This window comes from Saccopteryx bilineata, chromosome 3 (assembly GCF_036850765.1).
Source record: "Saccopteryx bilineata isolate mSacBil1 chromosome 3, mSacBil1_pri_phased_curated, whole genome shotgun sequence".
In the NCBI taxonomy this organism is placed as follows: domain Eukaryota; kingdom Metazoa; phylum Chordata; class Mammalia; order Chiroptera; family Emballonuridae; genus Saccopteryx; species Saccopteryx bilineata.
The window spans coordinates 152,724,260-152,749,394 of record NC_089492.1 but is presented as its reverse complement, the minus strand read 5'-3'; the positions used below and the strand labels follow the sequence as shown (position 1 = coordinate 152,749,394).

The window sequence follows — 25,135 nt, the reverse complement described above, 5'->3', positions numbered from 1 at the left end:
TAGAACAGTGATTTTCAACCTTTTTACACTTGGGGACTAGTGGAAATAGAATTATTTTGGGGACCACAAAGGCAGAAATCACCCTGAGCATAAACAAATTCAACTAAGATCATTTGGTCTATAATCTTCATACAACATTAGGGTGATTAATTTTTTCATGGACCAGCATGAAATTTCTGACAGACCAGTCTGAGGACCAGCAGACACTGGTCTAGAAGATATGGTAAAAATAAAATAAGTGCACATTTTTATTTATGGTGATCAAGGAAATCTTTGCTAGACAATATAGAATTTGAGTCCCAAGGGATAGATGAATAGGTTTTCTATTATCTTGAAAGGGGTAAGAAGTAACATTCCAGAACTAAAGAAATGATGTGAAGCAAATGATGAAGGCAGGAAAATCAGTAGGTAAGTGGACCAGTGAAAGGCTAGAATCAAAGGTATGTGTCAGTGGAGGAAGGTAGAGCTAAGGCTGGAGAAGCAGACTGGACTGGAGCAGGAGTCTGCACACTTTTTCTATGAAGGCCCAGATAATAAACATCTTGGGCTCTGCAGGCCATGCGATCTCTGTCACAGCTGTTCAACTTTGTTTTTGTGGTGTGAAGCATCCGTAGACAATACACTAATGAATAAGTTTGCTATATTCCAATATAGCTTTATTTATGGACCCTGGAATTGGAATTTTATATTATTTTACCTGTTGTGAAATATTTTTCTTCTTTTGATTATTTTCAATCATTTAAAAATGTAAAAATCATTATCAGCTTATATACCTACACAAAACAGGAGGCAGGCTGGATTTGAGCCATATGTCATTTACCAGTTTCAGGACTATATGGTGGATTGTTCACTGGGCCTTAGAAGGGGTTTATACTTTGCTTTATAAGCAATGGACTGTCTATTTATTTTTTAAAGCAGAAGAAATAGGATGAAAGTCACATATTTATAATTTTAACCCAGTAATAATTTTATATGATCTCATACATAATCTTTATATGTTATCTTCTTATATAAAAATTTCTCCTTCAAGAGAACTGGAGGATGGAGAAACTGTGGACTTTGTAGAAGGCTGTTACAGTAGTCCATACATGAGACATTAAGGGGCTAAGTTGGGTGCTCTAAAGGAATACTTGACAAGGTTTGATTCGAGCAAGAAGGAGAGATGAATAGAAATGTCCAAAGTTCTGTTTTGAGTGACTGGATAATTGTGGTAATAGAAAAAGAAATAAGAAAGTCATTTGGTGATTTGACAGAAAAAGTGTGTTTGGTTTGAAACAGATGGAGTACATTCAGGTAGTAATTGTCATCAGGCAGTAATTGTGGGACTGGATTGGGGAGAAAAGCAAGAGCTTAATATGTAGATTTAGATATCATCTGCTTAGAGGTCAGAGTAGATGAGGTCTTGAGAAAGCTATAAATAGAGGATCTTGGGAAGTTTTGTTTGGTTGGTAGAGCAACCTTTGAAAGAGAAAAAGTAGATAGGAAACTAAGCAGAACAATGTAAGACCAAGGGAAGAAGAAATTTATAGGAGGGTGTTGAAACAATGTCATATGTTGTCAAAATATTGAGAACAGGAACTGAGAAAAGGCCATTAAATTTGGTGAGGTCATTAGGTGAAATTCTGCAAAGCAGTGGGGTGAAAAAGTGGGTAGGAAGGAACAGGCCATGGTTTAGATCAGGGGTCTCAAACTCGCGGCCCACGGGCTGCATGCGGCTCGCCGAACAATTTTGTGTGGCCCGCAGACTAATCCACGAAGTTCAAAATATTTTGGATAAAATTAAGTAAGCCTAGGGGCCTACTTGTATTTTTCATTTCTCTAGCATCCTAGCTAGATATTAGCTTAGTTAACAGCAGTTGTGATGCGAACTACAGTTTCTGGTCGTTTTGTGACACTGGGTAAACTGCATGTACGATTGTGCTTGTTGTACTGATTTTTTTTTGTTTTCAATTGCAGTGAGAAAAGTGTTGCGTAACAGTTGCCTTTTGTAGACCTAGTGCGGCCTGCCAAACGGCTGTGATCTTGCTCTGCGGCCCACATGCTGAGTTGAGTTTGAGACCCCTGGTTTAGACACTTAAAATATAAATAGAAAGAGAGTGTCATAGGATGGCAAATGGGGTACGAAAGGACTAAATGACAGTTTTTCAAGATATAGGAACCCTGTGCATGGTTGGAGAAAGAGCCAGAGGAGGGTTCTATTCAAAGTGAGAGGAAATAATTATAATTGAGTCAGGGATATCTTAGAAGACACTTTAGGAGATGAGTTCCAGAATTCTGGTGAAGACATAGCTATGGAAATTGAGAAGTTAACCTGTCTTCCTCTGAGATGGGAGACTAGCAGAATAGATAATGATTACAATGGAGAGGAAGGAAGATAAAGGACTTATGCCACAAAGGAGGATATGAAATCAGCTGCAGATGTAGAATAGACTTGGAAGGAGGATGGTTGAACGTATGTAGAGAGTATGTTGGGATGTCAGTAAGGATTGGTGGGCCTTTCTGTCAAGGTAAGGATAGTTAGGCCATGACTATGGTGTATACATTTATGTAGAGAAGACTAGAACACTATGATCATATTTATTAAACCATTATTTACCTGAATTGTATTAAATTCAAGCTTATATAACAAAGTGGATGGGAGTATGCCATGTATATTTCTTAGTAAATCATTCTTGCATTTACTGCCTCCAAATTAATTTAAAAAATTTTGGCAAAGACATTGTAAACCAGACTTCTATTTGTACACATCCATTTGCATTTGAGGAGCATCATTTGGATTTACTTGTATAAAGTAAAAATTATACTGTTATCCTATAGCATGCATATTAATATAGGTTTAGGTTTTAACTGGGTGGTTATTAGGTAGCTATATAATATATGTCTGTTTTGAAACTTGTTAAATAAGAGTTCTATCTATATATTTAAATAATAGGCGCAGGAAGAAATTGCCCGACTTCGACGAGAAATGATGAAAAGCTGTAAGTCTCCTAAATCAACAACAGCACATGCCATCCTCCGGCGGGTGGAGACCGAACGAGATGTAGCCTTCACTGATTTACGAAGAATGACCACAGAGCGAGATAGTCTGAGAGAGAGGCTAAAGGTTTGAAAGGATTTTATCTTTATGAACATTTGTGAAACACAATATGGTGACTTTAAAAGCACTTTGTTTTGTTTTGTTTTTTTAACCAGATTGCCCAAGAGACAGCATTTAATGAGAAGGCTCACTTGGAACAAAGGATAGAGGAGCTGGAGTGCACAGTTCATAATGTAAAGAAAATCACTTTTGCATTTTTGGCTATAAACTGTCAATGATTTTCCTCTTTTCCTTTTTTTCTATATTCTGAGATATTCTTTTATATTTCTAAGATAGGGTTTGTAATCCTAAGATATTTAAGGTGGTACATATTTATGGTGTAAATAGTTGAATTTTCATTATTTCCTTCTAAAATTGTAAAATCTTTTTTATGTTAAGTTGCAAGGTGTGTAACTTATAAAAATGGTTAGGGATGTATTCTCAGGATTTTAGCAAATTTTACATTTCCCTATTTCATTAAAGATAACATTGCCAGATACAGAGAAACTGGATTATTCTACCTAGAGTAAGTAGGGTAGAGAACATTATGATGAAATTAAAATTAATGAGAAAAATATATGTATACTGAATTTAAATGTGAAGCATCACCTTTTTTACTAATCAAGGATTTGAGATGTTATGACTATATAAATAAAATTAAGGGAATATGACTTTCTGTTATCAAATTTAATTGAATATATTCATAAATTCATCTGTATTATGTTATAATGAGTTAAAAAGCAGTAGGTAGGGGGAAAACAATTTTTTTATGATTCCACTTCATAGTTTGTTAATGTTGAGCTACAAATAGAAAAGTTTTTGCAATAGAATATATATACTGAAGTCAAATTGAACCAGATCGGAATGTAGATGGATATACTATTCTTGTTCCTATTCCAGAATACTTTGTCTATACAGTCTCCCACAACATTCAAATCTAATCTGGTCCTTTCATTGTATAAATCTTGTCATATACCAGTTTGTACAAAGAGAGGATGTTTCTTTAGGAAGCTCGCAAAGACGTTTTTAGTGATGGCAGTAACCTGGTCATTCTACTTGTATAGCTTGATGATGAACGTATGGAGCAAATGTCAAATATGACTTTGATGAAGGAAACCATAACCACTGTGGAAAAAGAGATGAAATCACTAGCAAGAAAGGCAATGGATACTGAAAGTGAACTTGGCAGACAAAAAGCAGAGAATAATTCTTTGAGGTAAACTAAATTGCCTTTGAACAATTAATAGTTTATTATACATTACTCTGCTTTTTGCAATGTATTTTATCTTATTTATTTATTTATTTATTTAGTGACAGAGACAGAGAGAGTCAGAGAGAGGGACAGAGACAGACAGGCAGCAGGAAGGGAGAGATGAGAAGCATCAATTCTTCCTTGTGGCACCTTAGTTGTTCATTGATTACTTTCTCATATATGCCTTGGCCGGGGGGCTACAGCAGACCGAGTGACCCCTTACTCGAGCCAGTTAACTTGGGCTCAAGCTGTTGAGCTTTGCTCAAACCAGATGAGCCCGCGCTCAAGCTGGCGACCTCGGGTCTCGAACCTGGGTCCTCTTTATCCCAGTCCGATGCTCTATTCACTGCACCACCACCTGGTCAGGCTGCAGTGTATTTTATAATGGTAATTAAGTTATTTGTCAACTTTAATTTTGGGGAGCATTATTACAAAGCAGTTGTAGAAACCTTAGTATACATGAAATGATTTCCCCCAAATTAATTACAGGTTGGTGACACTACCCTTAACCAGGACTCAGTTCTAGTAATTTCAATCTTACATTTGGAGAAAGCATTAATGTAAAAACTAAAATAGTTTTTACAAAGCCATTCTGAGTACAGAGCATGTTTGACTTTAGTATTTGATTATTAATTTACCTTTATATCTGAAATTATTGTTCTGGGATTTGAACAGTGTAAGAACACAAAAGCACAAAAAAGGTTTTACAGTAGATTTAGAATATAATAAAAAGTCATGGTAGAGAAATAGGAACATATAACAGAACTTAGTAACTGAATGTTGAGTGCAGTGTTTAACACTTCCTATATATTGGTATGGTGGCAGAAGGTAGTGCAGTCAAGTGGCATACACAGGCAGTAAGTACAGGGGAGTAAGCTTTCGAAGACCTCCATGCTAGTGTTTTTGTTTTACTTTTAGTATTTGTTATGTGAAAAATAGAGGTTCTACAGATTCAGTAAGGTTGGATTTTAGTGCATATATGAACATTTGAAAAATAGTAGCTCGTGTGAGTGTGAAACAAATTACTAAGTACACAGCTGATACTTGGTTCACATATGAGTTGACAGAGTCTTCTCTATGATCAAGGGTCTGTAGTGCATACCTTGAAATCACTTATCAGAATAGATAATCACTCAAATTCTTCCCTTTATTTTTTAATTTCCTGCTTGAAAGGATATTGCAATCTCAGGTAAAATAAAAGCAATAACAAAATAAAACAATATCATCAAAGAAAACCTTGGAAAATAGAGAAAATTATAAAGAAAATTTAATAACCCATAACTTCATAACCCAAGGAAAACTAATATTTTGTAGATATGTTTCTAACCAGAAATATTTTTGTATATATATATATGCTTTCTATGTAATTGATATTATTCTATATTAAGTTATATATTTGAGCAATTTTACTTAATTGTATACCATAAACATTTTTCCATGTCATTAGAAGTTCTTTGAAAACATTTTAGTAGTTTATTAAAATATTTTAATAGACATGCATAAATGGAGATTTTTGGTATACATTTGTTTTAATAGGTATTATTAAAGTATAATTGACAAATGTGTGATGTTTAGTAAGTATTGACATATGTTTGTACCTGTAAAACCATCACCACAATCTAACCATTTCCTTAGGCCCTTCTATAACTTCTTCCCTACCTTGCTAATCAATCCCTAGGCAATGACTGATTTGCTTTCTATGATAGAAATTTGTTTTTATTTTTAAAATGTTATATAAATGAAATCATACAGTATACAGTGTGTTCTTTTATTATGTTCCTTTCACTCAGCACGGTTATTTTGAGATTTATTCATGTTGTCACATATAATCAAGAGTTTATTTCTGATTACCACTGAGTAGTATTTCATTGTATGGATATACAGTGTAGACATTTTAGTTGTCTGAAGTTTGGGGCTAAAACAAAACTGTTTTGAATGTTCTTATATTTATCTTTGTTGGATATATGCTTTTATTTCTCTAGGATAATACCTAAGAGTACAGTGAATGAATCATATGATGGATATGTTTAACTTTTGAAGAAACTATTAAACCGTTTTTCTATAGTGGTTCTATTATTTTATTTTACATTAGTACGACCAGTGTATGAATGTTCCAGTTGTTCCATTATCTTCATCAACATTTGGTGTGCGATATTTTAATTTTAGCTATGCTAATAGATATGTATTATGGTTTTAATTTACCTTTTCTAATAACTAATGATTTCAAGCATCTGTATATGTACTTATGAACTATACATATATCTTCCTTCGTGTCTGTTCAAATCTTTTATTGAGTTGTTTATATCATTATTAATTCATAGAAGTATTTTCTGTGTTTTAGATATAAGTCCTTTATCAGATGTGTGTTTTGCAAGTAATTCCTCTCTGTGGCTTGTTTTTTTATTTTATTTTCTTAACAGTGTCTTTGAAAGAGAATATGTTCTTAATTTTGATTAAATGAAATTTATTGATATTTAAAATTTTATATCCGGCTTTTTGTGTTCTTTTAAGGAAATCATCAAGCTTAGTTCTGGCCAGGTAGTTCAGTTGGTTAGAGTGTTATCCCAATACACTGAGGTTGCAGGCTTGATCTCGGGTCAGAGCACGCACAAGAATCAACCAATGAATGCATAAATAAGTGAAACAACAAACTGATGTTTCTCTCTCCCCCCCCTTCCTTTTTCTCTAAAATAAATTAAAAAAAAATAAAATTGCAAAAAAAAATCAAGCCTAAGGTAACTGATTACCCATGTTTTCTCCCATGTTTTCTTCTAGCAATTTTTTTTCTTTTCTTCTAGCAATTTTATAGTTTTAGTTCTTAAATTTAATTTATAGCCTGAACAGGTGGTGGCGCAGTGGATAGAGCATTGGACTGGGATGCTGAGGACCCAGGTTTGAAACCCTGAGGTTGCCAGCGTGAGCACAGGCTCATCTAGCTTGAGCATGGGTGCACCAGCTTGAGCGTAGGATCACTGGTTTGAGCATGGGATCATAGACATGACCACATGGTCACTGGATTGAACCCAAAGGTTGCTGGCTCGGGCAAGGGGTCACTCGGTCTGTTGTAGCCCTCCGGTCAAGGCCCATATGAGAAAACAATCAATGAACAACTAAGGAGTCGCAGACGAAGAATTGATGCTTCTCATCTCTCTCCCTTCTTGTTTGTCTGTCCCTTTCTAACTCTCTCACTGTCTCTGTCAAAAGAAAAAGAAAAAAAATTTAATCTACAATCCATTTCAAGTTAATTTTTGTGTATAGTACAAGATATAGACCAAAGTTTACTTTTCTGCATATGGATATGTAATTTTTCTAGCACCATTTGTTGAAAACTATTTTTCTACACTGAACTGTTTTCCACCTTTGTAGTAAGTCAGTTGTCCTTGTATGTGTGGGTTTGTTTCTTGGTTTTCTATTTTGTTGATGATCTATTTATATATCTTGATGCCTGGTTACTTTGTTTTAAGTCTGCAAATTAGATAATGCTAGTCCTCTGACTATTCTTTCTCAAAGTTCTTTTGGCTATTCTAGTTCCTTTGCATTTTAACTTTAGAATTAACTTCACAAATATACAAAGGAAGCCTGCTTGGGAATTGGATTGGAATTGGGAGAAAATGACATCTAAAGAATGTCAAGTGTTCCTACTCAGGAACATGGTAGATCTTTAATTTCCTGCAGGATATTTTATAATTTTTAGTGTACAGGTCATAAACTTCTTTTTTCAGATTTATTCCTAAGTATTTCTTATATTTTTATGGAATTTTATTTATTTTATTTTATTTTTTAAATTTTATTTAGAAAGTTAACAGAGTGACACTGATCAATCTATAAGAGCACCTAGGTTTCAGGTGAACATTTCTATAGCATTTGAACTGTTGATTATGCTGTATACCCATCACCCAAAGTCAAATCATTTTTCATCACTGTATATTTGTCCCTCTTTACACCCTACTCCCTCTCTCACATCCCCCTCCCCCTGGTAACCATTTCACTTTTATCTATGTCTATGAGTTTCAATTTTATATCCCACCTATGTATGAAATTATATAGTTCTTAGCTTTTTCTGATTTACTTACTTTTTAAAAAATTTTTATTAATTTCAATGGGGTGACATCAATAAATCAGGGTACATATATTCAAAGAAAACATGTCCAGGTTATCTTGTCATTCAATTATGTTGCATACCCATCACCCAAAGTCAGATTGTCCTCTGTCACCTTCTATCTAGTTTTCTTTGTGCTCCTTCCTCTCCCCCTCCCTCTCTCCCTCCTTCCCTCCGCCTGCCCCCCGTAACCACCACACTCTCTGATTTACTTACTTCATTGAATATAATGTTCTCAAGGTCCAGCCATATCATCATAAATGGCACTATGTCATTATTTCTTATGGCTGAGTAGTATTCCATTGTCTATATCTACCACATCTACTTTATCCAATCCTCTTATCAAAGGACACTTTGGTTGTTTCCATGTCTTGGCCACTGTGAATAACATGGGGATGCTTGTGTCTTTACGGACCAGTGTTTTTTAGTTTTTTGGGGGTAGATAAACAGTAGAGGGACTGCTGGGTCATAAGGTAGTTCTATTCTTAATTGTTTGAGAAACCACTAAACTTTCTTTCATAATGACTGTAACAGTTACATTCCCACAAGCAGTGAATGAGGGTTCCTTTTTCTCCACAGCATCTCCAACACTTGTTATTACCTGTCTTGTTGATAATACCCAATATAATAGGTGTGAGATGGTATCTCATTGTAATTTTGATTTGCATTTCTCTAATAGCTAGTGAAGATGAACATCTTTTCATTTATCTGTTGGCCATTTGTATGTCTTCTTGGGAGTGTTGGAGAAGCTGTGGAGAAAAAGAAACCCTCATTCACTGCTGGTGGGAATGTAAAGTGTAAACAGATGTTCAGGTCCTCTCCCCATTTTTTAATTAGATTGTTTGCTTGTTTGTTGGTGAGCTTTGTGAGTTCTTTATATATTTTTGGTATTAATCCCTTATTGCAGCTGTTGTTTGTAAATATCTTCTCCTATTTCGTTGGCTGTCTTTTTGTTTAGTTTTTGGTTTCTTTTGCTGTGCATAAGCTTTTTAGTTTGCCATAGTCCCATTCATTTATTGTTTCCTTTACTTCCTTTGCCTTTGGGGTCAAATTCATAAACTGTTCTCTACGGCCAAGGTTCATAAGTTTAGTATCTATGTTTTCTTCTATGTAATTTATTGTTTCAGATGTTATATTTAGGTCTTTGATCCATTATGAATTAATTATTGCAATAAATGGAAAAAGTCACAATTATTATTATTATTTTTTTTCATTTTTCCAAAGCTGGAAACAGGGAGGCAGTCAGACAGACTCCCGCATGCGCCCAACCAGGATCCACCTGGCATGCCCACCAGGGGATGATGCTTTGCCCCTCTGGGGCGTCGCTCTGCTGCGTCCAGAGCCACTCTAGCGCCTGAGGCAGAGGCCACAGAGCCATCCCCAGCGCCCACGCCATCTTTGCTCCAATGGAGCCTCAGCTGCGGGAGGGGAAGAGAGAGACAGAGAGGAAGGAGAGGGGGAGGGGTGGAGAAGCAAATGGGCGCCTCTCCTGTGTGCCCTGGCCGGGAATCGAATCCGGGACTCCTGCACGCCAGGCCGACGCTCTACCGCTGAGCCAACCGGCCAGGGCCAAAATGTCACAATTAAATGAAAAAATATTCCATGTTCATGGATCAGAAGAATCAACATAATTAAAATGGCCATATTAATCATTTGCATTAAATTTGTATATTTACAAATCAATCCTCATCAAAATCCCAATGTCATTTTTTAAAGAACAAAAAAATCACCAGGTTTGTATGGAATCATAAAAATCCCCAAATAGCTAAAGTAATCTTGAGAGACAGAATGAAATCATCACATTAATCTGACTTCAAATTTATACTACAGAGCTACGATAATCAAAACAGCATGGTATTGGCAGAAAAACATACATACAGACCAATGGAACAGAATCAAGAACCCAGAAATAAAGCCATGTATATATGGACAAATAATCTTTGACAAAAAAGCCAAAAACACAATGGAGAAAAGAAAGCCTCTTCAATAAATGGTGCTGGGAAAATTGGAAAGCCACGTGCAAAAGAATGAAACCTGACTACAATTTGTCCTCCTGCACAAAAATTAATTCTTCCAATAGTTTAATCTCTCCATTTTAAAATCTATCATTTGGCAATATATATTATGTAGATACTAGCATAGCTTTCTTGTTTTTTCCTTCCCACAACTTTATTAAGGTATAATTGACATAGAATAAGTGACTTAACTGCATATGTTTAAAAGGTACAATTTAAAATTATAAAATGACATATATACACCCATTGAATTATTCCCATAATCAGTATAGTGGATTTATCTCTCATTTCCAAAGTTTCCTTTGTAATCCTTCTTTCATGCTGCCTCCTTCCTGCCACCCATACTCAGGCAACCATTGATCTGCTTTCTGTCATTTTATTTTTTATTATTTGAGGTTTTCTAGAATTTTTCTGAATGGAATTATACTCTTCTGGTGAGCTACTTTCACTGAACTTAATTGCTTTGACATTGATTAATCCATGTTGTATGTATCAGTAATTGATTTATTTTTTTGTATAGTATTGCATTTTCTTGACATACCAAATGAACATTTGGTTTCAGTTTTTGGCTATAATAAATAGAGCTGCAAATACAAGTCTGTGTGTGTGTGTGTGTGTGTGTGTGTGTGTGTGTGTTCATTTCTTTGGGTAAATTCCAGGATGGGAATAGAATATCTGAGTCATATGTTGGATATATGTTTAACTTTTTAAGAAACTGTAGAACTGTTTTCCAAAATGGTTTTGTCATTTTACATTCCCACCAGCAGTGCTTGAGAGTTCCAGTTGCTTTTTATACTTGTCAACACTTGGTATTGTATTTTTAATTTTAGTAATATTACAATTAAAGTGGGTGTGTAGTATCATATTGTGGTATTAATTTGCTTTTCCCTAATGATCAGTGATGTTGATCATGCATTTATTTACATATTTGCCATTTATATATCTACTTTTGCAACGTGTCTGTTCAAATATTGCTCATTCTTATTGGGTTGCTTATTTTTTTTTTTTTTTAATTTTTTTTTTCACTTTTCTGAAGCTGGAAACAGGGAGAGACAGTCAGACAGACTCCCGCTTGCGCCCGACCGGGATCCACCCGGCACGCCCACCAGGGGCGACGCTCCGCCCACCAGGGGGCGATGCTCTGCCCATCCTGGGCGTCGCCATGTTGCGACCAGAGCCACTCCAGCGCCTGGGGCAGAGGCCACAGAGCCATCCCCAGCGCCCCGGCCATCTTTGCTCCAATGGAGCCTTGGCTGCGGGAGGGGAAGAGAGAGACAGAGAGGAAGGAGAGGAGGAGGAGTGGAGAAGCAAATGGGCGCTTCTCCTGTGTGCCCTGGCCGGGAATCAAACCCGGGTCCTCCGCACGCTAGGCCGACGCTCTACCGCTGAGCCAACCGGCCAGGGCTGGGTTGCTTATTTTTTATCATTAACTTATGAAAATTCTTTATATAGATGTATGTCTTGAAAGTATCTTTTTCTCAGTGTATGCTTGCCTATGTCTCTTGCTAAGCAAAGATTTTTAATTTTGATGTAATATAATTTATTGAGATTACTTTTATTTATGTTATGCTTTCCATGTTCTATTTAAGAACTTTTTGCCAAAGCTAAGATCACTAAAAATTTTTGCATTTTGTTTTAACAGTTTTATAGTTTCAGCTCTTACATTTAGGTTTATCATCCTTTTTTGAAGTAAGTTTCATATAAGGTATGAGATTAAAAGTAGAGAGTTTTGTTTTTGTATATAGGTATCCATTGCATGTTATTTGTTAAGATTATCTATTCATCCATTGAATTACCTTGGCATCTTAGTGAAAAGTTAATTGACTATATATGTGTGAGTCTATTGTTGAACTCTATTCTGTTCCATTGATCTATTTTTTCATCTTTATGCTGATATCACTCTGTCTTGATAATTGAAGCTTCATAATAAGTCTTGAAATCAGGTAATGTAAGGCCCCCAACTTTATTTCATTTTAAAGTTGTTTGGGCCATCCTAGGTCTTTCACATTTCCACATAAATTTAGAATAATCTTTATTAGAATAATTTATCTACAACTTGTTTTATTGGGATTTGATTAGACTTATGTTGAATCTATAGATAAATTTTTGAAGAATTGATGAATATATTGAGTCTTTTGATCCACAAAGAGACTATCTCTCCATTTATTTAGGTTTTTTATAATGTTTGTCAGTAGTGTTTTATAAATTTTCAGTGTACAAATATTGTATACCCTTTGTTATATGTATACCTAAGTATTTTATATATATATAGATAGATATATATTTATTATTAATTTTAATGGAGTGACATTGATAAATCAGGGTACATATGTTCAGAGAAAACATCTCTAGGTTATTTTGACATTTGATTATGCTGCATTCCCATCACCCAAAAGTATTTTATATTTTTAATGCTATTATAATTTTTTTTAGGTGAGTGGAGGGGACATATTGAAACATACTCCTGCATGCACCCCTACTGGGATCCACCCAGCAATCCAGTCTGGGGCCCATGCTTGAGTACTGAGCTATTTTTAGCATCTGAGGCTGATGTGCTTGGATTAACCAAGCTATTCTCAGTGCCCAGGGCCATGCTTGATCCAATTGAGCCACTGGCTGCGGGAAGGGAAGAGGGAGAAAAGGGGAAGAGGAAGGGAGGAGAAGCATATGATCGCTTCTCCTGTATGCCCTGACTGGGAATGAACCCAGATGTCCATTCACTAGGCCAATGCTCTATTTACTGAGCCTCTGGCCAGGGCTGTGAGCTAATTTTTAACATGCCTTTATCTGAGGTTTAGTTCTTCGCCTGGATTGAGGGTATGTCCCACCAGAGAAATTTTGTATTTATGTCTGTCAAGTGTTCCAGATTATATGACCATCATAGAACCAGATTTTATTTTGATTTATTATTTTAAAATTAAGAATTCTCAAGGAAGACTTTTAGTCATTATTATTACCTACCTAGGTCAATGTCTACCTAGTTCTTTATCGCTTCCTCAACACCTAGTGCCTGGTACATTCTAGACACTTAATAATAAATGTGGAATGAATCAAATGTTGTTCATTACAGATTTAGTTATAATAGTGAAAAACTGAAATGAACCAAAATGTCTAATAATGAAGAATACTGTGGTAAATGTTTATATTTACTTTAAAGTAAATGTTTGTTGCTCATATAATATTTTTAGGCTGCAAACTGACTTGGAGGACTGTATTATAGACTGAAAATCATTAAAGATTAAGTGTAGATGGAAAAATATCAGGATTCAATCTTGAATTTATAGTACGGTAACTTTAAAATGTGCATAACACTGAATATGAAAAATATGAAAAAACATTGAATAATAAACACCAAAATGCTAATATTAGCTTATGTTCAAGTGGTGGATTGAGGATCCTTTTTACCCTGTATTTTCTAAACGTCCTATAATGTGATTTTACAAAAATACTAAAAAGAAAAATGTTTATTAGTGTTTTTAAAAAATTCTAAATATAAATATACTAAGAGGTTGATAAAACAAAAATTTCAGAATTAGTTTTATTATTAAAATGTTTACAGACTTTTATATGAAAACACAGAAAAAGATCTTTCTGATACTCAACGACATCTTGCTAAGAAAAAATATGAGCTACAGCTTACTCAGGAGAAAATTATGTGCTTGGATGAAAAAATTGGTGAGTTATTATTTTTTTAATATTACTTTTTTTTTAAGTCTGGTAGAAAGATGTTTTCTTCTTTTCAGTTATAACAGATAAACTTGGAGATAGTACCTTAAATTAAAAGTTTATAGTCAAGCATGGAAAAATCTGTTTTTCATTGATTGTAAGCTTTTTTTTAACTTAGATTTAGGACCATAAATATTTAGACATAGCTTCATATTTTTCAATGAAAAGATAGCTAAAATAAAAAAGCAGCAACACTTTATAATGTATGATGGTCACTTTTAAATTTATAAGTTTTTATATGATGCTATACAGATTGTTCATAAATGTAAGAAAACATACTACACATATATATTATTTTTGGTGGGAAGTGTGCATATATTTGGCTTATCTATGATATATACTTGGGTTTATAGAAAAATTATTTTTATAAAATCTTTTATTTGTTTCTTACCAGTGATCTCTATGAAAACATTATCATAATTTAATCTTCTTATAACTAACTATACAGTAAAATTTTGATTAGGACTAAAAAATAGACCATTTTAAAGCAGAGGGAATATTTTTAACATTTGCAATTATGTAGTTCAAAACTGGCATAAACAATTAGGTGGATACAGGTGCTTTTAATTGAGATGGGAAATAGTAAAAGAAAAATATTAAAGGAGAATATTGAAAAGAACTCACTTTTGGATATTTTAAGTCTAAGTAAAAATATAAGATAAGTTAAATAGATAAGTTTTTATCTCAGAAAAAAATCTAAGCTAAAGATATACATTTGGGGCATATTAGCATATAAATGATATTATACCACCATGAAATCAATTAGAGAAAATATACATAATGAGAGGAAGAGGATCCAGGGCTGAGTAAGAAGAAACCAAAGAAGTAGGAAGAAAATCCATAAATGAGTGTTATTTTGAGAGGCAAGAGAGCAAAATGTTTTTTTTTTATTTTTTTTTAAATAATATAAGAATTTTATTTTTTAAATAATTTTATTTTTTTAATGGGGCGACATCAATAAATCAGGATACATATATTCAAAGATAACAAGTCCAGGTTATCTTGCCGTTCAATTATGTTGCATACCCATCACCCAGAGTCAGATTGTCCTCTGTCACCTTCTATCTAGTTTTCTTTGTGCCCCTCCCCCTCCCCCCCCCCCCCCCCCCCGTAACCACCACACTCTTATCAATGTCTCTTAGTTTCACTTTTATGTCCCACCTACGTATGGAATAATGCAGTTCCTGTTTTGTTCTGATTTACTTATTTCGCTTTGTATCATGTTATCAAGATCCCACCATTTTGCTGTAAATGATCTGATGTCATCATTTCTTATGGCTGAGTAGCTGAGTAGTATTCCATAGTGTATATGTGCCACATCTTCTTTATCCAGTCATCTGTTGATGGGCTTTTTGGTTGTTTCCATGTCCTGGCCACTGTGAACAATGCTGCAATAAACATGAGGCTGCATGTGTCTTTACGTATCAATGTTTCTGAGTTTTTGGGGTATATACCCAGTAGAGGGATTGCTGGGTCATAAGGTAGTTCTATTTTCAGTTTTTTGAGGAACCACCATACTTTCTTCCATAATGGTTGTACTACTTTACATTCCCACCAACAGTGTATGAGGGTTCCTTTTTCTCCACAGCCTCTCCAACATTTGCTATTACCTGTCTTGCTAATAATAGCTAATCGAACAGGTGTGAGGTGGTATCTCATTGCAGTTTTGATTTGCATTTCTCTAATAACTAAAGAAGATGAGCATCTTTTCATATATCTGTTGGCCATTTGTATTTCTTCCTGGGAGAAGTGTCTGTTCATATCCTCTTCCCATTTTTTCATTGGATTGTTTGTTTGTTTGTTGTTGAGTTTTATGAGTTCTTTGTATATTTTGGATATTAGGCCCTTATCTGAGCTGTTGTTTGAAAATATCATTTCCCATTTAGTTGGCTTTCTGTTTATTTTGTTATCAGTTTCTCTTGCTGAGCAAAAACTTCTTAGTCTGATGTAGTCCCATTCATTAATTTTTGCCTTCACTTCTCTTGCCATTGGAGTCAAGTTCATAAAATGCTCTTTAAAACCCAGGTCCATGAGTTTAGTACCTATGTCTTCTTCTATGTACTTAATTGTTTCAGGTCTTATGTTTAGATCTTTGATCCATTTTGAGTTAATTTTAGTACAGGGGGACAAACTGTAGTCCAGTTTCATTCTTTTGCATGTGGCTTTCCAGTTTTCCCAGCACCATTTATTGAAGAGGCTTTCTTTTCTCCATTGTGTGTTCTTGGCCCCTTTATCAAAAATTATTTGACTATATATATGTGGTTTTATTTCTGGACTTTCTATTTTGTTCCATTGGTCTGAGTGTCTATTTTTCTGCCAATACCATGCTGTTTTGATTGTCGTGACCCTATAATAGAGTTTGAAGTCAGGTATTGTAATGCCCCCAGCTTCATTCTTTTTCTTTAGGATTGCTTTGGCTATTTGGGGTTTTTTATAGTTCCATATAAATCTGATGATTTTTTGCTCTATTTCTTTAAAAAATGTCATTGGAAGTTTGATGGGAATTGCATTAAATTTGTATATTGCTTTGGGTAATAGAGCCATCTTGATTATATTTATTCTTCCTAACCAAGAACAAGGTATATTCTTCCATCTCATTATATCTTTTTTGATTTCCCTTAACAATGGTTTATAGTTTTCATTATATAAGTCCGTTACATTCTTTGTTATGTTTATTCCTAAGTATTTTATTTTTTTTCTTGCAATCGTGAAGGGGATTATTCTTTTGAGTTTGTTCTCAATTGTTTCATTGTTGGCATATAGAAAGGCTATTGACTTCTATATGTTAATTTTGTATCCTGCAACCTTACTGTATTGGCTTATTGTTTCTAGTAGTCTTTTTGTGGATTCTTTGGGGTTTTCGATGTATAGGATCATATCATCTGCAAAAAGTGATACCTTTACTTCTTCTTTTCCGATATGGATGCCTTTTATTTCTTTGTCTTGTCTGATTGCTCTGGCTAGAACCTCTAGTACCATATTAAATAAGAGTGGAGAGAGTGGACAACCCTGTCTTGTTCCTGATTTAAGGGGGAAAGCCTTCAGTTTAGTGCCATTTAATATGATGTTAGCTGATGGTTTATCATATATGGCCTTTATCATGTTGAGATATTTTCCTTCTATAGCCATTTTGTTTAGAGTCTTAAACATAAAATTGTGTTGTATTTTACTGAAAGCCTTTTCTGCATCTATTGATAAGATCATGTGGTTTTTGTTCTTTGTTTTGTTGATATGGTGTATTACGTTAACCGTTTTACGTATGTTGAACCATCCTTGAGATTCTGGGATGAATCCCACTTGATCATGATGTATTATTTTTTTAATATATTGTTGTATTCGATTTGCTAGTATTTTGTTTAGTATTTTAGCATCTGTATTCATTAGAGATATTGTTCTGTAGCTTTCTTTTTTTGTGCCATCCTTGCCTGGTTTTGGTATGAGGATTATGTTGGCCTCATAAAATGTGTTTGGAAGTATTGCTTCTTCTTCAATTTTTTGGAAGACTTTGAGTAGAATAGGAACCAAGTCTTCTTTCAATGTTTGATAAAATTCGCTGGTATAGCCATTAGGGCCTGGACTTTTATTTTTGGGGAGGTTTTTAATGTTTTTTTCTATTTCTTCTCTACTAATAGGTCTGTTTAGGCTTTCTGCTTCTTCTTGATTCAGTCTAGGAAGGTTGTATTGTTCTAGGAATTTATCCATTTCTTCTAGATTGTTGAATTTAGTGGCATAAAGTTTTTCTTTTTTTTTTTTTTCATTTTTCTGAAGCTGGAAACGGGGAGAGACAGTCAGACAGACTGCCGCATGCGCCCGACCGGGATCCACCCGGCACGCCCACCAGGGGTGACACTCTGCCCACCAGGGGGCGATGCTCTGCCCATCCTGGGCGTCGCCATTTTGCGACCAGAGCCACTCTAGCGCCTGGGGCAGAGGCCACAGAGCCATCCCCAGCGCCCGGGCCATCATCTTTGCTCCAATGGAGCCTTGGCAGTGGGAGAGGAAGAGAGAGACAGAGAGGAAAGCGTGGCGGAGGGGTGGAGAAGCAAATGGGCGCTTCTCCTGTGTGCCCTGGCCGGGAATCGAACCCGGGTCCTCCGCACGCTAGGCCGACGCTCTACCGGGCATAAAGTTTTTCATAGTATTCTACAATAATTCTTTGTATATCTACAGTGTCGGTGGTGATTTCTCCTCTTTCATTTTGGATTTTGTTTATATGAGTTCTTTCTCTTTTTTCCTTGGTAAGTCTTGCCAAGGGTTTGTCAATTTTGTTGATCTTTTCAAAGAACCAGCTCCTTGTTCTATTAATTTTTTCTATAGTTTTACTGTTCTCTAATTCATTTATTTCTGCTCTGATTTTTATTATCTCCTTTCTTCGGCTGGTTTTGGGTTGTCTTTGTTCTTCTTTTTCTAGTTCCTTAAGGTGTGAAGTTAAGTGGTTCACTTGGGCTCTCTCTTGTTTGTTCATATATGCCTGAAGTGATATGAACTTCCCTCTTATCACTGCTTTTGCTGCATCCCATAGATCCTGATATGTCGTATTGTCATTTTTATTAGTCTGTATATATCTTTTGATCTCTACACTTATTTCTTCTTTGACCCATTCATTTTTTAAAAGTATGTTGTTTAGTTTCCACATTTTTGTGGGATTTTTTTCCTCTTTTTTGCAGTTGAATTCTAGTTTCAAGGCTTTATGATCAGAAAATATGCTTGGTACAACTTCAATTTTTCTGAATTTGCTGATGTTGTTTTTGTGGCCCAACATATGGTCAATTCTTGAGAATGATCCATGTACACTGGAGAAAAATGTATACTCAGTCACTTTGGGATGAAATGTCCTGTAGATGTCTATCATATCCAGGTGCTCTAGTGTTTTGTTTAAGGCCACTATGTCTTTGTTGATTCTCTGTTTGGATGACCGATCTAGAGCCGTCAGCGGTGTATTGAGGTCTCCAAGTATGATTGTATTTTTGTCAGTTTTTGTTTTAAGGTCAATAAGTAGCTGTCTTATATATTTTGGTGCTCCTTGGTTTGGTGCATATATATTAAGAATTGTTATGTCTTCTTGATTCAGTGTCCCCTTAGCCATTATGAAATGGCCATTTTTGTCTCTGAGTACTTTTGTTGTCTTGTAGTCAGCATTATCAGATATGAGTATTGCTACGCCTGCTTTTTTTTGGATGTTATTTGCTTGGAGTATTGTTTTCCAGCCTTTCACTTTGAATTTGTTTTTATCCTTGTTACTTAGATGAGTTTCCTGTAGGCAGCATACAGTTGGATTTTCTTTTTTAATCCATTCTGCTACTCTGTGTCTTTTTATTGGTGAGTTTAATCCATTTACATTTAGTGTAATTATTAACACTTGTGAGTTCCCTATTGCCATTTTATATCTTGCTTTCTGTTAGTTTTGTGTCTTGTTTGATCCTTCTCTTTCGTTTTTCTATCTTTTGTTTTTATTTGGTTGTATTCCATACATCTTTCCTCTGTTGCTATCTTTTTTATCTCATGTGCTTCTGTGGTGGTTTTTTTAATGGTGGTTACCTTTAAGTAATGAAAAGGGTTCCTACCCTGTTCATTGTAGCGCACTATTTTGTGAGTACTTTTGCACTCCATCGTCCTTTGCTACTGTTAATCTCCATCTTCTTCCTTCCTTTCTTTTTGTTGTTGTCACAGTTTAAATTTGGTTTCATTGTGTTCTTCTTGGAGCTTTTACTTGTGGCTCTGTTTATTTTTTTGTTCTTTGTATCTGATTGGAGAACCCCCTTTAGTAATTCCTGGAGTGGGGGTTTTCTGATGATCAGTTCCCTCATCTTTTCTGTATCTGTGAATGTTTTTATTTCTCCTTCATATTTGAAGGATAGCTTTGATGGGTATAGTATTCATGGCTGAAAGTTCCTCTCTTTCAGGACTTTAAATATTGGGGTCCACTCTCTTCTAGCTTGTAGAATTTCTGCTGAGAAATCTGATGATAATCTAATGGGCCTTCCTTTATATGTTGTATTCTTCTTTTCCCTGGCTGCCTTGAGAATTTTTTCTTTGCTGTTGGTTTGTGCCAATTTCATTATGATATGCCTTGGAGTAGGTTTGTTGGGGTTAAGAAAACTCAGAGTTCTGTTTGCTTCTTGAACTTGAGGCTTTAGTTCTTTCCACAGGCTTGGGAAGTTCTCATCTATTATTTGTTTGAGTATGTTCTCCATTCCATTTTCTCTCTCTTCTCCCTCTGATATACCTATTATTCTTATGTTATTCTTTTTGATGGAGTCAAATAATTCTTGTAGGGCTATCTCATTTTTTTTAATTTTTGAGTCTCTTTCTTCTTCTCTCTGTTGTGCCTCAAGTTGCTTGTCTTCTATTTCACTAATCCTCTCTTCTATCTGACCTGTTCTATTAGCTAAGCTTGTTACTTTGTTTTTCAGCTCGTGAATTGAGTTTTTCATCTCTGTTTGATTTGTTTTTATAGTTTCAATTTCCTTGGACATATATTCTTTGTGTTCATTGAGTTGTTTTCTGAGCTCCCTAAATTGCCTCTCTGTGTTTTCTTGTATATCTCGGAGTATTTTTAGGATTTCTATCTTGAATTCTCTGTCATTTAGCTCCAAGGTTTCCAATCTATTAAATTTTTCTCCATAGATTTTTTCCTCTTCTAGCTGTGTTACCTCTCTTTCTTTTGTATCCATGATATTTGATTTTCTCTTCCTTAATGGCATCTGAGGGTGGTTTTGTTGATAGTATTAATAAGATTTAATAAAGAATAAAAAGTTAAAAAAATAAAAAATCGAAGAGTTGGTTTTTAAAAAAAAAATTAATAATGAAATAAAGAAAAATAAAATAAAATTTTTAAAAAAGGAAATTATTCCCCCCTCCTTTTTTTCTCTCCTCTCCTCTCCCCTCTTTCTTGAGAAAATCTTGTGGGGAACTGTGAATTATAACAAACAATGCCTGTGATGGAGGGCCTGAATTGGGGAAAAGTAATAAAGGGTCCAAAAAAAAAAAAAGAAGGAAAAAAGAAGGGGGTATGGACCCACAAAAAGCAAATAAGGAAAAAGTTTGGGTCATGAATAAAGTGATTTGCTTTTAGGTGTTGGTTGACTAAGAGTTATGATGAGAGGAATAAGAGGGAAACAGAAAAATGGGGGGACAAATTAAAAAATTACTTTTGTATTTAGTCGAACAAGAACTAGATAAAATGGAGAGCCAGAGATGGGAGCACTGCTAGTGAGTTAAAAAGGTGAAGTAAAAACCCCCCAAAATGCCACAAACATAAGTTTGAGTCCCAGATAAGATAATTTGTTTGTTATTGAGGTTTGAATGAGAGGAGAGGTAAAGGAGAAAGGAAGAAATTAATTTGTTGGGAGAAAAGAAAGAGAGAGAGAGAAAAAAAGAGGGAACCACTAACAGAAGAAAAAAGAAAAAAGAGGAGAGAGAGAGAGAGTTAAGGTTTTTGGAGTGCAACCCTCATAGAGAGAAAGGAAGAGGAAAGAAAAGATAATGGGAGGTGTAACACTTATGGGTAGTGTAGTTCAAGGAGAGGAGAGAGTAAGACCGGCAGAGAGTTAATCGGCCAAATTGGAGGAGGAAAAAAAAATATCAAGAATGAAGATAAGAGAAATAAGCGAACAAATAAAATAAAATGGGATAGGTTATAAAGTCTGCAGATTATTCTTGATTTTGAGAGGTTATCTTCTTGCTTTTTCTTTTCTCTCCCTCTTCCTGGTCGGTGACTCTGTACCCCAGGTTCTGCCGCTTTGGCACGCTCAGGTAGAGGTTTGCAGTTGATAAGTCTCTATGGCAATGTCATGTATTGTGCTTTAGTCTCGTTGGCAGTCGAGGCTCATTAGCATTTATAGGCTCCGACAGTGAGAGAGTCCGTGTTCCTGGAGCCTTTCTCCTAGTCTTTCCTTCCTCAATTAGTAGCCTGATAATCCAGGTATGGGGTTGCTGCTGCCTCTGCCTGGATAGTAAGACGCTCAAAGAGCTGGCAACTCCGCACTCTATTTCCACTCAGCACAGGGTTCTGGGTAAGGCTCAGTCAGTCAGAGCTGCTAGCATAATCAGGTGGGGTTTCCGCCCACTCAAAGACCTCTGGCTCTGCCACTCTGTCCGGTAACACAGGCGGGCACCCACTTCCGGGGCGCTTGGAGGAAACTCTTGCTCACTACCTGTGCGCGCAGACCAGGATATCTGGCCGGCAGTCTCACGCTCTGAGTGAAACCCCCAACCGCATGGAAAAGTTCTAGCGTTGGAATTGGCTTTTGCTCCGTCCCCGTGCGCGGCTTTTGCAAGGCGCTGGGGCGGCCCAAGATTCCGCTTTGGCCCACACAAAGGCCCCTGACTCTGCCCCCCTGTGTGATAACACGGGCGCGCACTGCCAAGGCACTCAGAGGAATCTCTCACTATCTGCGCGCGCAGACCAGGATATCAGGCTGGCCACGTTTCCCGGCCGCTGAGTGAAACCCCTACCAGCACGGAAAAGTTCCACCGTTGGAATTAGTTCTCGCTCCCTCCCGTGCGCGGCTTTCCCAGGGTGCTGGGGCTGCCCAGAGATTCTGCTTTCGCCCCACACAAAGGCCTCTGACTCTGCCTCTCTGTGGGGTAACACGGGCACCCACTCCCGGGGCTTTGGAAGAAATCTCTCGCCCACTATCTGCGCGCGCCGACCAGGAGATCGGGTAAAATGGCTGCCCCGCTTGTCTTTCTTTGTCTGGGTTTGGCGCGAGTGTTAGCTTGTATTGCCCGGGTTGCCACAGGAATAAACAGTTTTTCCTCGGCTTGGATCTCCGTGCCACAGCTGGTTCGGCCGTTTGTGCCGCGGCCTGGATCTATTCACCCCCTTTGCCCGCCTCAGTTTCTATATTCACAGTTCCCAGAGAAAACCACCCTGTGTAGGCTAGTGAGGAAGGCGGAGCATTTCTTACTCCCTATTTCCTTCGGGGTTTGGTTATATATTTAGCCAATTTTTTGCTCGACCATACCTTCGGGTGTATTGCGAAACATCTAGAGGCTCCAGGGATAGGTTTTTCTGTTTCTGGTTGAAGATCTTGTTGAGTTTTGGGGGAGATTTATTGGTATCGCTTCCTACCCCACCATTAGTCTCGCAAAATGTTTTAAGAAGGAAGGTAGGTAGCATCAATTGTGGGCTACTTTCAAGATGCAAAATAAGATGAAGATGAAAAAATGTTCATCAGAGTGGAGGGATTGAGCAAAGAAGACAAAAAAAAAAAAAAAAAAAGAAAAACTCGTTGGCACAGACAACAGTGTGGTGCTTGCCAGGGTTAGGGGGTGAGGTGGAAGAGGGTATAGCGGGATAAATGGTGATGGATGAAGAATTGACTGTGTGTGGGGGGTGAACACACATACGGTGTACAGAGATGTGCTGTGGAATTATAGAACTGGACTCCTGAAACCTGTATAATTATGTCAACCATGTTACCCCAATAAATTCAAAAAAGCAAAGAAAATGTTGATAGAATTTGGCACATTGGAGGCTTTGGTAATACTGACAAAGTTTGGATAGAGTGTTGGAAATAGAAGATGAAATAGGTTGAGGAATGACTGGGAAGCGAAAGTAGAGACAAATAGAAATCTCTTAAGAAGTTTGGCTACTCAGAGTAGCAGAAAAATGGTGTGGTAGCTTAAGTAGAATGTGAGGTTGAGGATTTTTTTTTTTTAAAGCTAGGAGCTACTAGACTGTTTCAGAACTTTATTTATTTATTTAATGCCAATGGGAATAAACTTAGATATCAGAATACCCAAAGCATGTGGCTTGCCTGAAATATAGTACTATCAGAGAAAGAAACGGATATATTCGTAAGTACTATAAAGATCATCCTCTTGGCATATGGTTGCCTCTCTTAGTGCTGCACTGGATGACCAGATAGCAGAGCTTCCCTAGTCGAGCTCTAGAGCAGTGGTGCTCAGACTTCAGTGTGTGGCAGAATCACCTGGAGAGTTAATAAAGGCCACTGCAACCAGGCTCTTTAGCATAGGATATGGCCAAAGCTTTTTGTAGCTTTACCAGTTTCCTTGAGTGGTTCTCAAGCTTTGTTGTGCATTAGAATCACATAGGAGGGAGGCTTTTAAAACATTATCGCTCTGCCCACTCAGAATTTTTATTTCTGGACTTAGGTTCCTAGATGATGCTGATGGTGCTAGTTGAGAAACGAGCTATTTTGAAATAATTTGAAAACCACTACTGTTTCATTTAGGCCTTCAGCATTGACATTGGCTTGCCAGTGTTTTCACAAAACAAATCAGATGTCCTGGGAGGAAATATTTTTCCTAGGAATTTTTAAACAAAATTCAGAAAAATTTAGAAAAATCAGAATATTAGAAAACATTTGATTCTGAAGATGAGTTAATTGATTATTTTGTTAAGATCTAGTTACCAACTTATATACAACAGTGATTCAATCTAGAGGGATAGGAAATTAGAGAGGAAATGGTTGTAAGAAAACTTACTTTGAAAAGTATTTCAATCTGCTTTAACTGGAAAAAATTATCTTGATTAAAAATGCCTTTATGATTATATATTTAGATAATTTTACAAGGCAAAGTATTGCCCAGCGAGAAGAAATCAGCATTCTTGGTGCAACCCTCAATGATCTGGCTAAAGAAAAAGAATGCCTACAAGCATGCTTGGATAAAAAATCTGAGAATATTGCATCCCTGGGAGAGAGTCTGGCAATGAAAGTATGTTCTGAGAACCATGGTTTAAAAGAATGTTTGCACTTGAGTCTGAATAAAATAATGAGGTTCTCTCAAATATTTTTCTAGAGAGCTGAAACTTTAAAATCTGATTTTGAAATATTTCAGGACAGTCTTAAGAAATGTGTTCTTTCTCTCATAAATTTGTGATTAATATTCACTGACAATAACTAATCGAAATATCAAAATGTGAAGTATGATAATAAAGCATTGAGACTGATTTCTTTTTAAAAGCACAGCAGAACTTATATTTTTTAGGTAGCCAC

At 36.1% G+C, this 25,135-nt stretch overlaps 1 protein-coding gene across 1 annotated transcript in view; it reads left to right on the top strand.

Annotated features, from left to right (window-relative positions):
• The window catches only part of TSGA10 (testis specific 10), a 138,010-nt gene that overhangs the window by 46,791 nt on the left and 66,084 nt on the right, over positions 1-25,135 (top strand). The window contains exons 6-10 of the mRNA XM_066267808.1: positions 2,933-3,103; positions 3,193-3,270; positions 4,141-4,292; positions 14,002-14,117; positions 24,700-24,854. Of these exons, the coding sequence (XP_066123905.1) occupies positions 2,933-3,103; positions 3,193-3,270; positions 4,141-4,292; positions 14,002-14,117; positions 24,700-24,854 (672 nt within the window). The remainder of the gene's footprint in view (positions 1-2,932; positions 3,104-3,192; positions 3,271-4,140; positions 4,293-14,001; positions 14,118-24,699; positions 24,855-25,135) is intronic.